This window comes from Microchirus variegatus (genome assembly GCF_963457635.1).
Source record: "Microchirus variegatus genome assembly, chromosome: 21".
Lineage (NCBI taxonomy): Eukaryota > Metazoa > Chordata > Actinopteri > Pleuronectiformes > Soleidae > Microchirus > Microchirus variegatus.
In genome coordinates this window covers 15,577,620-15,593,641 of record NC_139822.1, presented here as the reverse complement: position 1 = coordinate 15,593,641, position 16,022 = coordinate 15,577,620, and the positions used below count along the sequence as shown (strand labels likewise).

Sequence of the window (16,022 nt, the reverse complement as noted above, 5' to 3'; positions counted from 1 at the left end):
AATGAAATACATTCACAGTAGATAATGGCAGCGTCGCTGGGAAAAGAATGGACACTGATATCCAAAAAGCTCGGCAACATTAAAATAACATTGAGTAAACAGTGCCAGAGCAAATCCCTCACATGTGGACTCAGTAAATCTAAGAGGAAACGTACTCAAAGAGAAATTTCCGAAAGCAGGAAAACAATAAAAGGAGAAAAGACAGCGCTGAGAAATCTGTCAGTCAAAGGAATAAATGAGTGTATCGGTATCAGAATATCACTGACAGCTGACACAGTCGTCTCATTTGTTTATTTTACACATTATTTGATATAAGCGGTTGAGAAACATATTTTAACGCTTATTTTTGTAATCGATGAATCCGTCAGTTATTTTCTCGAACATAAAATGTCAGAAAACGTTAAAAACCGTTGATCAATGTTTGTCAAACTTGGATATTCTCAAATGTCTTGTTTTTGTCCACAAACCAAAATGATTCAGTTTTAATGATTTCTTTGTTATGTGGAGCAAAGAAACAAATTCAATATTCACATTTAAGAAGCTAAAACAATCAGAAATCTTGTGTAATAATGAAAAACGCCACGACGAGATGTGAGCACACCGGCGCCACGGTTTGTGAATCGCAGGTGAGAGCGGGGGGTCCCTTAACAAAAAAACTGCAGAGGATGAGCATCAACGGTTTCATGATTAAACATAAGGGAGAGAGAGGAGGAGGTGGTTGCATCACCCGTACACGTCGTCATATCTCATCCCCCTCAAGGTGACGGTGCTCTCTGTCGTTCTATACGTTTCCATATCTCGCTGCTGGCACTTCGGGAATGAGCTGCCCTTGGCGGAGCGATGTCCAACGTGGACACTACACACGGTTCCCAAATGATAACACAAGCCCCGTCTATTTCAAGAGATGGTGACTCTTGAACGTCACACTGACGATGAGTGAAAGCAAATAAAGTTTTATTTTATTTCCTCCTATATTTTCATCTGAAGCACTTAAAACCCTGCTCTCTGCCCCCCCCGTGTCCATCCTTCTTTCTAATTCCTGCTTGCATCTGTTGATGGAATAAAGGTTGTTTTTGTATTATTATTATTGTTCGCCGTCTTCAGCGACTATATCGCTGGCTGTGTTGTTCCAGGCAAGAGCCGTAATGGACATTTTGGAGAAGCGGAGCAGGGCAGGTTAATGCTCTCTGTAATGCGTGTGTGAACAGCCATTTATTTATTTATTTTTTTCCCTTTCCCACACACACACACCACAGAAAAGCTCTGGGCCTTGTGCCACCAGCTCCAAATGTTTTCCCCTACTAAACTAGTGACCCCAACCTGGGGCCAAGATAGACAGAACACAGGGAGGCGGGGGAGTGTAATCTGGATGAGGAGGTGGAGAAGGAGGAGGGGTTCGGCGTGTGAGTTATAGCGAGGCTCTTGCAAAGACACTGTAAAAGTGGCTGTTAAACAGATCATTGATCACTTAAGAGGTTTAACACAGAATTTCTCAAGAGTTTATAAAGATTCAGCAGAAGCAAAATGGCCGCCCGTTATGAGAGCCGACCGAAGGATGGGGAATAATCGTTCGATTAAAAAGCTGAAAAGAAGCAGAGTAGCCCCCCCCCCCCTCACAAAAAACGCCTCTCAGATCAATCGTTTGGGCACAGACGCACATTTGGCTCAGTTTTTGATGCTCAATGCTGCGATGACAGGCTTGAACTTGTGCAGGAGTCATGTCAATTACGTCTGAATGTGGAGGAGGGAGGGACTCAGCGAGGGTGGGGGCTTCTAGTTGGAACACGCTTGTTCACCATTAGCGGTCGACATAAACACGGGAGATTATGCTTTTGTATTTCGCGTCCCCTGCTGCGTCTCTTGCTCTCTCTCTCTCTCTCTCTCTCTCTGATGCTGGTGTTTTGACGCGCTGCAATGTTAAAGTAACAGTGACAGTCGATTGTCGAGGTCTGTGTGGAGTCAGGGTTAGCGTTAAAGTTAGCACTTCAGATTCTAACACATAACTCAGTACGTTTGCACGCACAGTTAAATCGAGCTCAAGCCCAAAAGTCTGACTAAGACAGGAAATCGGACAACTTGCAGAGTAGAAAATCGATTTATTGGCCGCGTACGTCTGACTCCGCCTCCATCATGAAAAAGTCCAAAAGTGTGTCTTATCCTTAGCTTCACTCTCATCTCTTGTTTGCTTGTTTCCGTGCAACAGTACTGTGCAGTTTAAACGTCGTCTCCTACTTCCAGGTCAAAGAGGAGACATTTTGACTAAGCGTATACGTGCAGCAGTAATCGGACTATGAATCGCATTATCCAGGTATGTTATTCCGACTAAGGCTAATTATAGTCGGACTAACGTGTTAACATGACATGAGTTAAATCAGCATTCACTCTGCTACTTAACTCTGGTAAATATCTCTTTATGAACTCTTTATTTGTATTTATTTATTAGTGGCTAGCATGATAGTCTAGTAATATAATATATAATTTATTAGGAATATAAAAGAATCTTGTTTCACCCATATAAAGAGAAAAGGCTTATATAATGACATTCTTTTTTGAGATTTTAAGGCTTAAAACTAGGACTCAAGTACACGACAGGAACAACTGATTAATTTAACTTCTTCCTTCTACAGGGTATAGCCATTGATATTTGAGGAAATTATGTTATGACCAAAAAAAGATTATTGTGCAGATTAAATTTCAAATACTAGAGGTGGAAAACGCAGAATAAGTCAAAATAAAATGTTACAATAATGTCATTATACTGCAAATTTGCATTAATGTTAAATTAAATATAAATATTGTCCCCTGTACCATATCAATATTTTGTTCCACCCATAAATGCATTGGTATATTCTGTTCATAAGAGATGGTATTCATTCAAGTGACATATATCCTTTCACATACTTTGAATTTCAACTCTTTAGTCTTTTATAAGCGAGCTCCTGCTTCATCTTCTCTTCCCGACGCCACAGACCGATATCTCGGTAACACCTTGATCACGTCAATCTAATCTATGCCTTCTTAGATCTGTCTTCAAGTGCCGACGGCACGTCTCGTCTCATCTCGTCTCTCTAACTCTACTTCTCTGTTCCACGGTCCAAAAACAGAGAAGCTGGAGTGGACTCGACCTGTGTTGAAAAAAAAAAAAAATCTATCTCTAATCTGAATGAAAACTGAGATGAATTCTCCATGAGCCAATTAGAGCGGCAGCTAATCCCCTTGTAACTCGGCAAAGGCGTAAAGCATCCCCCTTTCTTTCCTCTCTCTCGTCCTTGCTCCCCTCCGTTTCGCTCCACTTTCATCTTCTCTGCTCTTTTATCTTACCAATATGCACATATATATAGAAAGCGCCGGAGACACGGAGCCTGGATCCTTCAACAAAAAAAAAAAAAGGGGAAAAAAAACACCGACGTGACGTTTTACACCACTTGCCCGCATTCGACACTAAATTTTATTAAATTCCACCATCACTCCTCCTGCCTAAAAGAGAATAATGGAGTTTGCGGCTCATACTACTAATGCAACAGCATGAATTAAAGACAGCTGGGTATGTAATTTAACTAATGGCTCACATGAAAAAGTACAATCCACTGGGTCATATCTTATTTATCACAACTTAACCTTATTTATTATGTGTATGCCCTGCTTTTTCCTGAGTGGATAAAAAAAAAATCTACTAATAGGTGTTCACTGTTACTATCTTCTTTTATGTTTGTGTCTACACACTTTACACTGACATAATTGATAGCATCACTTTTGTGTGTGTGTGTGGGGGGGGCGGGGTGTCTCACTCTCCTTTCCAGTTAATGGCCACGTAGCATCATCTCCACGTGGTACATGATTGGCTGAGAGCCACTCTACGGCGGCGGGGGTAATAAAAGTTACAAATGAGCAGGCTATTAGAGTCATTGACGTGCGTAGGCTAACTTGCTAATTAATTGATCCTGAAACTTCATCTATTCTTCAGCCAAAGAGAAACCCCTTAATTAATCAGTCTTTCCCATTTAATTGTCTGCGTTGCTTTGAGTTCCTTTCACTGTTTTTGAAGCACACGCCACCACCTGCTCATTCTACACCCTCTGTTTTATGTCTTTTTATTTATTAGTATTAGCATTATTATTTAGTGCTGGGCACATTAATGCACATTTAAAGCATGACACGTTTCCAGGATGATTGACGTCATGTTAACGTGACTCCAGATTGTTAATATGAGTCTCTAAAGTAACGCTAAACTTTAAAACCAGAAGCACACATACAGTACACAGTTTAACAAACAGACCGCTCTAGTTCCAGACTGTAGGCGCGCTAACACAGCTAACGGAGCTAACTGGTAAACGGTGCCTCGACGCCGGTGACGCGGCACATAAACATGACGTCACGTGCGTCTGTTTCCGGTCAGTCGTCATTGTGCATTGTGCGTAACGTAACGCTAGTAACGCTAAACTTTAAAAACAGAGGCACGCTAGTTAATGTAGTGCTGCTCTTTTCTTTCGTTTAATAAACACACCGCTCCAGTCCGGTGCAGTGGCGCGTAAACATGACGTCACGCACGTCTTTTTCCAGTCAGTCGTCATGCTGTTAACGCAGTTATATTATTATTATTATAATAACAATTTAGATTAGGGAACACATATTCACCATTAACTAGGTGCTTACTAACATGCATATAAGTTGCATACTAGCCCTTTATTAGAAAATATTAAGCACCTATTAACATCTTATGTAAGAAAAATCTTAATTCATGACGTAATAGAGGTAGAATAAGGTTATGTAGAATAATGTGTTTAATGATTGCTAATAAAGGGCTAGTGTGCTACGTATATATGTTAGCAAGCACCTAGTTAATGGTGCATATGTGTTCCCTAATCTAAAGTGTTACAATTATTATTTCTAAGGTGTCCAGAGTCTTGTCAAAGAGTGCATGTCTGGAGAGTTGTGTCTTCCTGGTTAAGACGTGTGCTTTGAACAGCGAGCCTCAGATGTTTCCAGATCCTTTCAGAAAGGGAGTGGGGGGTGTGTGATGAGGCTGGAGTGGTCCCCTTTGTACCCTCGCCCCCCTCCACACCCCCTCCCTCCTCTTTCTTCATCCTTCCTGGCAGAGTGGCTGATTTATTGGGGCTTCCCAGTCATCCGTCAGAGCCAACAGCGCTGGCTGCATTAACCCCAGAGACAACCCCGGCACCCAGGGCCCCTAAGTGCTTCCAAGTGGCCCTTGCTCTTCCCATCGGTGAGGTACCCACCCCCCACCCCACCCCACCCCTCCTGCCGGGCTCAATCAATGCCATAAATTACCCGTCTAACTCCCCAAAGTCGATGTCTCGCAAGAAGATCTTTGGACGGGGAAGAATTTTCACAGCTTTTTTTTGTTGTTGTTGGTTTTATTGGAAACTTAAAAGCTCGATGCACATGCGATGGCTGTGTTCCATTTAGCTTCTCTGACCGACACGCTGCCCTGATATACGGGGACACTTGAACGGGATGAAGCCATCAACGCGGCGCTGAAGCCTGGGCAAAAACGGCTTATAAATAACATATCAATATGACACTACGAGCTACATCTCCACATAAAAGTGTAAATACTGTAATATAATAAAAGAAAAAGCTATTATTTCTGTATTGTAGCCATTTATGAGCTGTGTTACATCCTTAAAATACAGCTGCTACCTTCAACTTTAAGATTTTTAATGTTTAATAAAGAACTATTATGTCTAAGAAGCAATGAAATTGCCTTTAATTATGTTCAAATGCTGCTGTAAGACAAATAAAGTGAAAATTAAGACGATATCCAGAATCTAAAACTAATCTACTGTCTCATGTCACAGTATTTATATTATATGACCTAATAGTAGCTCTGAGCACCATCTATGCATTATCTATACTTGGTGACAAATTGTCTGCTGTGGGGAAAAGGCCCTGTTTGAGAGTAATGACACATTCTGGTGGAGGGACAAGGACTTTTATCACGACCAGCGACTTCCAGATAAAAGTGGGAGTTCTTTCAGCGGCTTCATGGCAAAGTGAGAAGATTTGATTAAAGAAGAAAGAGTCAAGGGTTCATTTAGTTTACTGAGAGGAAATGGGAGAGCCCCATGGGGTGAATTAGACCCATCGGCTGCTCCCTTTTCATTTGTTATCACGTTTCTTTTTTGTTTATCGACAAAAAAACAATGAGCGGAGAGAAGATGAGAAGAACCGCGAGTGAATAATTACATTTTAATCCCGAAAGTTATGAGCTAACTTTAAAACGTTGTTTTTGAAAAAAAAAATACTGAAACAAAAGGCAGGGTGAGAGTATAAATCGCGAATCAATCCGCGCAGGCGGCGGTGCGACACTGAAGCAGAACAAAACAATAATGGGGGGAGCCTGGAAAAACTGGAGCAGCTAAATGGAATTCAGCCGTCGTTAATTTTGTAGATATATGGAGTATTTATTTAAGGAGTGACCGAAAAAAAAAAAGCCCTTGTGTATTTCACTGGGAAGAAAGAAACCCATCACGTCTTAACCGGGGGCTTTCATTGTGAAGCATGTGGCCCGGAGCAGCATATGCAACAGCAGCTGGATGGGATTAAAGGTCGACAGAGCAAAGTTGAGCCCAATGAATGAATCAAAGTCTATATAGAACAACAAAGTGTTGAAAACAGCATGACTCTGCTTGTTATTTATTAGTTATTGTATTGTGTTGGCATGAACTTTAGCCACACTTGCTGTTCCCCATTATTACAGACCTTTTAATTTGGTTTGCATTTTAGCTAATACAGTGCTGTAGATTACTAAGATTAGTAACTGTGGGAATCTTTTACTATCTCACGATTCGATTCAAAATAAATTTTCAATTCAAAACGATTTGATTCATAATGATTTTTACTTCAATCTATAGGTGACAATGGCAAATGGAGACATTAAAGTGTTTTTTATTTCAGATTGCAAGTTATTAATTGCATAAGTAACACAAATAAAAGTGCCTCTTTATTAACGGTTGACGCCGTTAGCGCACATTAACGCATAACGTGTTTCCATGACGACTGACCACAAAAAGACGCCAGTTGTTAAAATGAGTCTCTTTTTAAAAACTTTTAAAAACAGAGGCACACATATGCAATACACTGGTTATTTGTAGCATTTAATAAACAGACCGCTCCAGTTCGACTGTAGACAAGCTAAAGCAGCTAACAGCGCTAAAGGAGCTAACGCAGCTCACGCAGCTGAAGCAGCTAACGCAGCTAACGCAGCTAACGCAGCTAAATGGTAAACAGTTCCCGGACTCCGTTGCCTCGGCACGTAAATATGACATAACGCGCGTCTTTTTCTGGTCAGTCGTCATAGAAACGCGTTGTGCGCAAACGTTGACGCCATTAACGGCATTAATGTGCCCAGCACTACTCTTTATATTTAAAAAAAAATAATGATCCTGGTACATTTTCTATTGAGAATCGCGATTCTTAAATCGTTAGCCTAATAGCATAGTTGCCTAAGTCTTGCCTAAGTTTTTTTGCAGGAAGATTGGTAAAGTTAGGCAGATATCACAATTACCCCCCAAAAAATTACTGAGGCTATTAGGCTAACGATATGTAACGACTATTTTGGCATGCCCCTAAATATTAGATTACTTCATTGTATCTATGTTTTCACCCTGGTTTGAGTCTATTAGTTTACCACAGTAAAAACATGTTGTACTGCATGAATGTCACACATGAAGTGAATAAAAAAGCCAGAGAAGTCTTGAAAAGGTCAAAATTCTTTCGGATCGGCGTCGCAGCTGTGGTTCATTTGAAGGGAAAACAGACACGGTTTTTAAAGAACACAGATGCACGCGCTGTACTGTCCCGCGGTTTACGTTGCCAGTCGATTATTGAATGCAGACAATGCCTGAAAAAAAAAGGGGAGAGTGCAACTGGACTAAAGATGTACAAGGCTGTGAAGGACAGCAGTTTTGTGCAGTGCTGTGTGGAGTAAACAGGCGGCGGGGTCACTGCCATGTTTCCACTTGACTTTAAATGCTCGGCTTCTATTAAGATGGTCCAGAGTGTAAAGAACAAACAGTCAACACAGGTAATGGTTTCTGTCTCACAGTGAACAATCTCCACACACACACTGCTGCTCGCTCTCTTCTCTCTCTTTCATTTCCCAGGATATCTTTTTTTTTCTCCCTCTCTTTCTCCCACTCCATCCCCTCCCCCACCACCCCTCGTTTCACATCAAACACTAATGTTTCCTTCAAACTCCTTTTCCTCTCCCGTCTGCCAACTTTGACATCACAGGAAATTACGCTCAGAATTGGCGGCGCTGTTTTTTCTTCTTCTTCCTTTTTTTTTTTTTTTATGCTTGCTTTCAACTTCATTCCACTTCCCAAACAGACGTTTCTCTCGTGTGGCCTTTCATCCCTGAGACACCAGCCTCCTTCCTTTACTTCCTCTTCCTTCTTTTACACTTCTTGCACATACAGTACGTCGTCTCTCACTCTCTCAGACACGTTTAAACTGTCTCTCGCACACACACGCGGCGCGGACGCAGCGTGATGATACACTTAACGCAAGGCGGGCGAGGCTTATTTTTCTCCGAGACATCAACAGTGAGATCAGTGTCTGTGATTGCCTCATATGACTGGATTAAGAAAAAGGCCGCGAGTATTTAATCGGTAAGTAAGAATGCATCCGAATGCATGCGAGTGCCTGTACGTGAACAATCATGTGCTCCAGACATTAAGCTCGAGGCCCTGAAACAGGTAAACACGCTTACCCCCCAAAAAATGATGACTCAACCTGGAATCAAGGGTCACCGACAGCCTCGGGGGGAGGGGGGGGGGTTACAAAAACCTGTTTACATGTACACCAGTAACTCTTTGAACACGTGAAGGCACAGGACGACAATAATAAATACAGGATTGATAATAAACCGGAGAAAGAGCAAACCTCCGCCAAGGCTGCTCAGTTTTTTCCCACAGCAGCAGCAACAACACACACACACACACAGACACACACACCCCTCTTCCTTACAAGGTTAACAAGTGTCCTTAAAAACACACACACACACACACTGAATCCATTAAAAGTGCTGACTTTCACAGGTATTTTTTGATAGCGATTCACTTTCAAAATCTGATCAAAATATATGCAAATCATCACGTTTGATTTGAGCGCGTTCACAAAAAGAAAGAGGAACATTTTTGGGATTGTGAATTTTTGCGTCCTTTCCCTCACCGCTATTCAGTTCTGAATTTAATATTAAATCAAAAATCGCCGGTGTCCTTTGATGAGGATATCGCACTTGTTCATACTGCAATTTCAAATTATGTTTGCAAATATTTGCAATTTCAGATCTGTGTCCAGATCACCATGGAAACAATCGAATTCCTCGCTGGGGTCATAACCTAAGTCCCCAGAAAATTTAAAATCCAAATATGTGACTAAAACAGATAATTGATATTGATGTAACTCATGTATCACGTGTCAAACTATCCTTAGTTGTATCTTAGCGAGAGATCACGATACAATGAGGAGTGTGATGGACCTAAGTATGTTGCACTCGCGTCATAAAACAATCACATTGTTCCTTCTTATACGAGATAATCCGCAATCCAGCTGAAATGAGGTGTAATACACAGTGTTTAAGGTGTTTACTTGCAGTTTACTTGCTGCTACAAAGAGGAATTTTGCAAAAAGAGGTGACGGCGCAGCACACGATCTCCCCTGCACGCAATGTATGCATCGCTGCAGAGTCCACATTTAATGGGAGCGAGGCTTAATTTTAGCAGGAATTAATCACAATAATGAAAGGCAGTAAAAGAGGACCTTTTGTTCCTCAGCTAAACCCCCCCTCCCCACACACACACACAAATACACACACACACACGAGTCGTTCAGGCCTGGGGAAATCATAGAGATAGACGTACATGCGCACATCTTTGTTGACGTCACGTTGCCTGGCAACATCCCAGCATGCTAGGCTGTGACAAGCTGAGGTCGCAGCCCCCGAAGCACGATGCATCACGGGGAGATTGTGTGTGTGTCTTAACATCGCCCACAATTGCCCCTTGTTGGTGAGATTGTGCTTTGCAGCTGATCCTGGGACAGTTTCTTTTTTTGGGGGGTGGGGGAGGGGGCTTTTGGTTCCTCCTCCTTCTCCAACATGGCTGCAAACACATGCATCTTAATCATTTTCAGGGATATGTTTTGCTGTGCACATCTGGAGCATTGATTTTCTTCTTATTTTTAGCCCTCGCTGCCGCTCCCTCCCCTCTTCTCCGACCAGACCCCATGACCGCTTTTTCTGTAGGTGAGGCTCATTATGCTCATGTGAGAGCGTTGGAATTAAAACCCTCCTCCTCCAAACTCATTACTGTGAGCTAGATTTCAGCGGCTGCAGATAGGCACCGCGGTGGTGCCTGCTTTAAAAGCCAGAGCCAGATAATTAGAAACTTTAGAAGTGCATTTCCCATGGCTATAGCCAGAGTGAACAACTAATTCTATTTGAACTAATTACGTTCCATAGCACTACGCTGTGATTGCTATGCCGACGCTCAGCCTCCCCTATGTAATACGTCAGAGGATTTTCATCATAAAACAGTACCGGGGATGCAGTTTTTTCGTGTGTGTGTGTGACGCGTTGGCCTGACTCTCTCTGTCTCTGCACAGTGTGGCGTCTGCTCGCGATGTATACACACCCACTGTCTGCTCCCAACTGTGTGTGTGTGTGTATTTTAAACTGCTGCTAATCCCCCAAACAGCCTCAATTAGGCTTATTTGGGCGAGTGTGTTGACATCATCAAAATGCGTCAGAGGACGTGTGGACGTGCAGCTTGGGTAATGTAGTCGGAGATGAAGCCTCGCGGTCAGAGCTGAGTGTAATCAGTCAGGAGAAAATTGCTTATTTGAGATTATCAGTGGTTTGCCATGACACATTGTTGTAATTTGACTTATATATATATATATTTATGGCTTTGTATGTTATTATCACTATTGTTATTATTATTATTATTATATGTCCAGTACATATAGCCTGCAAAACCTACGGTTGATCCTAAACAGTACAACGATTAAAAACATTCACCATGAACTAGGTGCTTACTGCTACTACTAATCATAATGCGTATAAGTAGCATACTAGACCTTTATTAGTAAATATTTAGCACATATTAACACTGTATGTAGGAAAAATCTTAATTCATGTCATAATAGAGGTAGAATAAGGTGTTAATACATGCTCAATGATTACTAATAAAGGGCTAGAATGCGACTTATATATGTTTGTAAGCACCTAGTTAATGGTCAATATGTGTTCTAATCTAATCTAATCTAAGGTGTTACCAAAACACAATATACACACACACACACACACACATATATATATATACACATGTATATATATATACACAATATATACACACACATATACTGTACTGTATGTATATAGGCACACATGCATTTATAGATCTAATAAACCTGCATTAGACAACATTAGACTCCTAAAATGGAACTTCTTTCACCAACTACATATGTGTAATGTTGTGAGTTTATTTTCCCAGACTTGAAAAAAAGCTCCACAGCCTTAAAATGGAACTGTTTTCACAATCTGAGACCTATATATACTGCCTAAAGTGTAAATACCCATACTCTATCTACACATAATGTCCAAGTATTTTTAACTGTTCGTGTGCCACTCGGTCATCATGTGAAGGCACATTAGTGAAGCTGCAATGCTACCACGAGCAATGCACATTCATTTTCTCTTGGTGCATCTGTGTCTCCCTCCTCTCGCCAGCTTTCTTTCTCTCTCTCTGTATTGCTGCTGTGTGTAGAAGCCTGCATGCCCCCGTGAGAGGTGTCCAAGTCCAGACCAACAGTACTGGCTGACTAAATATAGCAGGGCAGACTGTGACAGCAGGGGACACTGTGCTAACCCCAGCACCACCACCACCACCCCCCCCGCCTCTCGCCTCTCTTGCCGTGGTGCTCAGTACAGTGGTTTCACTCCAAACTACACTGATGGAGCTAAATTGAGTCACACACATGCACACAGGAGGGGTAGTTTTGCTTTCTGAGAGAAATGTGGGACAATACACTAACATACATTCTCTCCATCTCACACACACACACACACACACGCACACAATCCCATTCTAAACAGGACTCTCTGAAGACTCAGTAAAGCAGACAGAGGCACTTTTTGTTTCCAACACAGACCTCTTGTATAGGAAAGATACGGTGACGTAGATTCTGTGTTTACTTAACAAGAAGCATATACCTTAAAGATATACACAATAAAAGTATCATGGTGTACAAAGGTGAGAGCACAGATATAGATAATAAGCAAACTTATGCATATCCTTACGCTGAAAAGACACACAAACATCAAATCCGTGTGTCTCTCTCTCTGTGGAGTGATGATCAGGAGTGACACCACCAACCACATGCCAGGGTGTGAGATGAGCTGAATCTAAAAGTGATCGTGCCAAAGCCTCCCGGCGAAAACCACAGGAGGATGCGCAATATCGTCTATATCACCAGCACCAGCGACGATATCGCAGAAGTTTGTTTACATACCTGCTGTTGTGGATACTGCATTCCGCCCATGCCCATTTGGCCCCGCCCCTGCATGCCCATTGGATAGCGGTGTGGAGGCGGCGACGTATATGGCTGGTTAGAAGGGTACGGTCCACCCCCGGGCTGCTGCGGAGCAGAGTAAGGATTGTTGGCCATGCCGTACAGCTGCGATCGCTTCATGGCCATAAAGTCCATGGAGGACACCTGTAGAGGATAAACGACGTGTCGTCAGCATTTCAATCTCGGCTAATATTCCAACATCCACTCGTGACGGCGCATTGTGAAACTCTAAGCGACGTTTCAGAAAGGGAATTCATCCAACATCTGCCAAGTGGGAGCCTCTGACAGGAGTCCACTTAGTGTACACTGTCCAAACCACAGCCGCCGCTGATTTATTTTAGCGTCGCGGGCGCGAGCGGAAGCCTTAAATAAATGTCTACAGGTCATAAAAAAAAACAATAAACGGAATCAAGTAAGCAAAGAACCTTCATTGCGTAGTGATTGGGAGCAAACTTTTGCCGGCGAGGTGCCAAAGTAAAAATGATTTAATTAAAACCTGGAGCTTGTATTTTTTTTCACGGTCTGAAAGCGTATTTAAAGACTCGTAAATGTTGTTTTAAAGCGACGGGAAGCAATAGCAATAAAAACCCCGTGGCCTTGTTCCCACAACCACAAGCCAACGTTGCCAATAATCACAGCGCAGGAACTTGTTATATACGTCGGCGGCGCTCGCAGCGAATGACACACACACACACACACACAGATACTGACGATCACTTTATTGTCCGTCGTGAATAACAGCGAGAGAACAGGTGAGCCAAACTTTAACAAACCTGTTGTCGGTTTAAAGTTTGAATCCCTGCAGGGGGAATTTACAGCGGGCAAATTACCCCCGCTCTTCCTCGACACGCCTTGGGAGCGAACACCTTTTTTTCCACGGGTTGTTCAGGGTCACACAGTCATTACAAAATTCCGGTACAGTATGTCAGGTAATGCCAATCCGTCAATTCAAAAGCGCTGTGTTTGTCTTGTCTGCCAGGCAGATTATGTGGAGTTCCTTCCTATCTTTTTACCCTCTCATACTTCCTTACCCTTTGTTTCCTCCGTGCTGGATCATGTGTGATTTATGACATTTTGTTCCGACACACACACTTGCACAGACACACACACACACACACACACTTACACTCTCACTTCTTGTCTCTCATCTCCAACTCATTCCCCCTCCTCCCTCCTACTCCATCACCACCAGCTCCCTCCTCAGCTCCCTTTCTTCTCCCCAACTCAATATCACCTCGTCTAGTGGAGAGGAGAAATTGCTGCTGCCTCATATTGCCAGGCTAATATCAAGAAGACATGTCAGGGGGATGGGAGCACTTTATTCAGCAGGTTACGTGCAGACGGTTTCGGCGCTCTAGTTTTAAAGTGGTTCTGTCTTCTGAGGCATGTGCGCGGAGCAGTTTCGGACTAATTCACAGAGTGTGAGGCAGAAAGATTGAGAGGAAGAGACAAAGTCTGTTTGGGCAGCGTGTGTGTGTGTGTGTGTGTGTGTGTGTGTGAGAGAGAGAAAAGTTAAACGTTATTTCACAGCGTGGAGGTGTGTGTGTGTGCGTCGGAAGTTTTGCTGCAAGGGGCACTGGGATTACAAGAGTCTAATGTGAAGAAAGAAGAAAAAAACATGCGAGTCTCTGCTCATGTGTTGTTCCTCATTTCCTTTGCCATTCATGTAATGACATTGCTAATAATGTGTGACACTGAACAGGCCAAAGACAAAGAAGAGCGCAGAAATGTCCAACTATTGGAAGACAGTTTGACAGAATGACTATCTGAGAGTGTAAAGGACTTTATATGACACGTATGAGCACTTAAAATAGTTCCATCCATCCATCTTCTACCGCTTTATCCTCCACATGAGGGTCACTGGGATGCTGGGCCCATCTCAGCTGACATAGGGCGATTCGCCAGTCCATCGCAGGGCCACATAGAGACAAACAACCATCCATTCTCACACGTATGGTCAATTTAGAGCATCCAATTGACCCAATCCCAATATAGCTTGTTTTTGGACAGTGAGAAGGTCTTTCTGCATGCCAACTCCATGCATGTTCCAACCGGGTCGCAAACCCGGGTATTCTTGCTGCAAAGGCATCATTTTATTCTCCTTCATGCAATACATTTATGTCCAAATCATGAGGATTTTAAATTTTTTGGCGCCCGTCAACAAATTAAACACATTTCCTCGTCTGAACAACAAGCTTTAACGGCCAGAATTCCCTTTTTTTTTGTCAAAAAACACACCAACATATGTACAAAAAAAACAGATCATGCGTTGCCCTGCAAAACCATGAGTGCCATAAAAACACATCACTTCAGCACATCCAAACTAATTGCTCTTCACTCAGTTAAACTCTGTTTAAATAAATAATAATAGTAATAAAAATCAGTTCAATGTAGCGCTGCTGCACAAATAACCTAAATTGCAATACAACCCAGGTGCGATATCCAAATAAAAAAAGAAGACGCGGCAATTATGTGATAAAGTTAAAACGTGTGATAAAACAACAGATTATGGCGCTGCGGAAATTCACACAGGCCCTTAAAGCTCACTCTTTAGATGAAGAAAATGGGTTTTTATTTGTGGACAGACTCCAAAAAATGGAAAATCATCACACGCGCACACACAGATCCTTTTAAAGACTCGCATTGACGGCTCGAAAAACATTATTCCCAATCTTTATCATAACCCTAACTTTAACGTCACCAACAAATCAAATCTCAGCCCCGAAACTTAATCAGCTCCTCGGAAATGAGGTCCTGCATGATTAGGAGCAGGGTTTCGCTCTCCACGGGGGAGTGAACTGGTCCAGACAAGGTCACCATTTGTGCCAGAGGAGGTCCTGCAGAGTTAACAAATACAAGTACACACACAATCTCCTGTGTCTGGAAATCCAGGGCACTGTGTCATCCGTGATATGGGACACACACACACACTCCAGTTCACCAATCCATCTCGAGAGGTCATCCAAGAGGTTTGCCAAAAATGCTGAGCGCAACACAGGTAAAGCCCCTCACACACACACACACACTTAGAAAAGGCACTGGATACAGAAAACAACGTCAGAGTTTTGGGAAGCGGAGGAGTGGACGCTCCATTAAACACACACATGCACACACAAAAACCTTGCACCGCACTTGAGTCTCTCTCGGCGTCTAACACACACACACACACAGGTGGGGAATTCTTAAATAAAGCAGCAGCAATAAAATGTTATGGAGCCGTCTGACACGTTGGTCCGTCTTCCACGCGCGCCGTATCATCCACACCGATCCACGGAGGGTAAAGAAAACGAAAAAAGAAAGACTATTCTCTGCCTCCCCAAACGGAGTCTCATATCTGCGCTCATGACAAGTTCCACTAAATGAGATTTCAGCCCACTGCAGCCCCCTTTCCCTTTTTTTTTTTCTTCCCAGAGATATGTCCACCA

General features: G+C 42.6%; 1 protein-coding gene across 1 annotated transcript in view; it reads right to left on the bottom strand.

Moving 5' to 3' along the window:
• Positions 1-16,022, bottom strand: part of LOC310942139 (AT-rich interactive domain-containing protein 1B-like) — a gene marked incomplete at both ends in the record, with an annotated part of 189,328 nt that overhangs the window by 149,576 nt on the left and 23,730 nt on the right. The window contains one exon of the mRNA XM_083907446.1: positions 12,538-12,741. Within this exon, the coding sequence (XP_083763572.1) occupies positions 12,538-12,741 (204 nt within the window). The remainder of the gene's footprint in view (positions 1-12,537; positions 12,742-16,022) is intronic.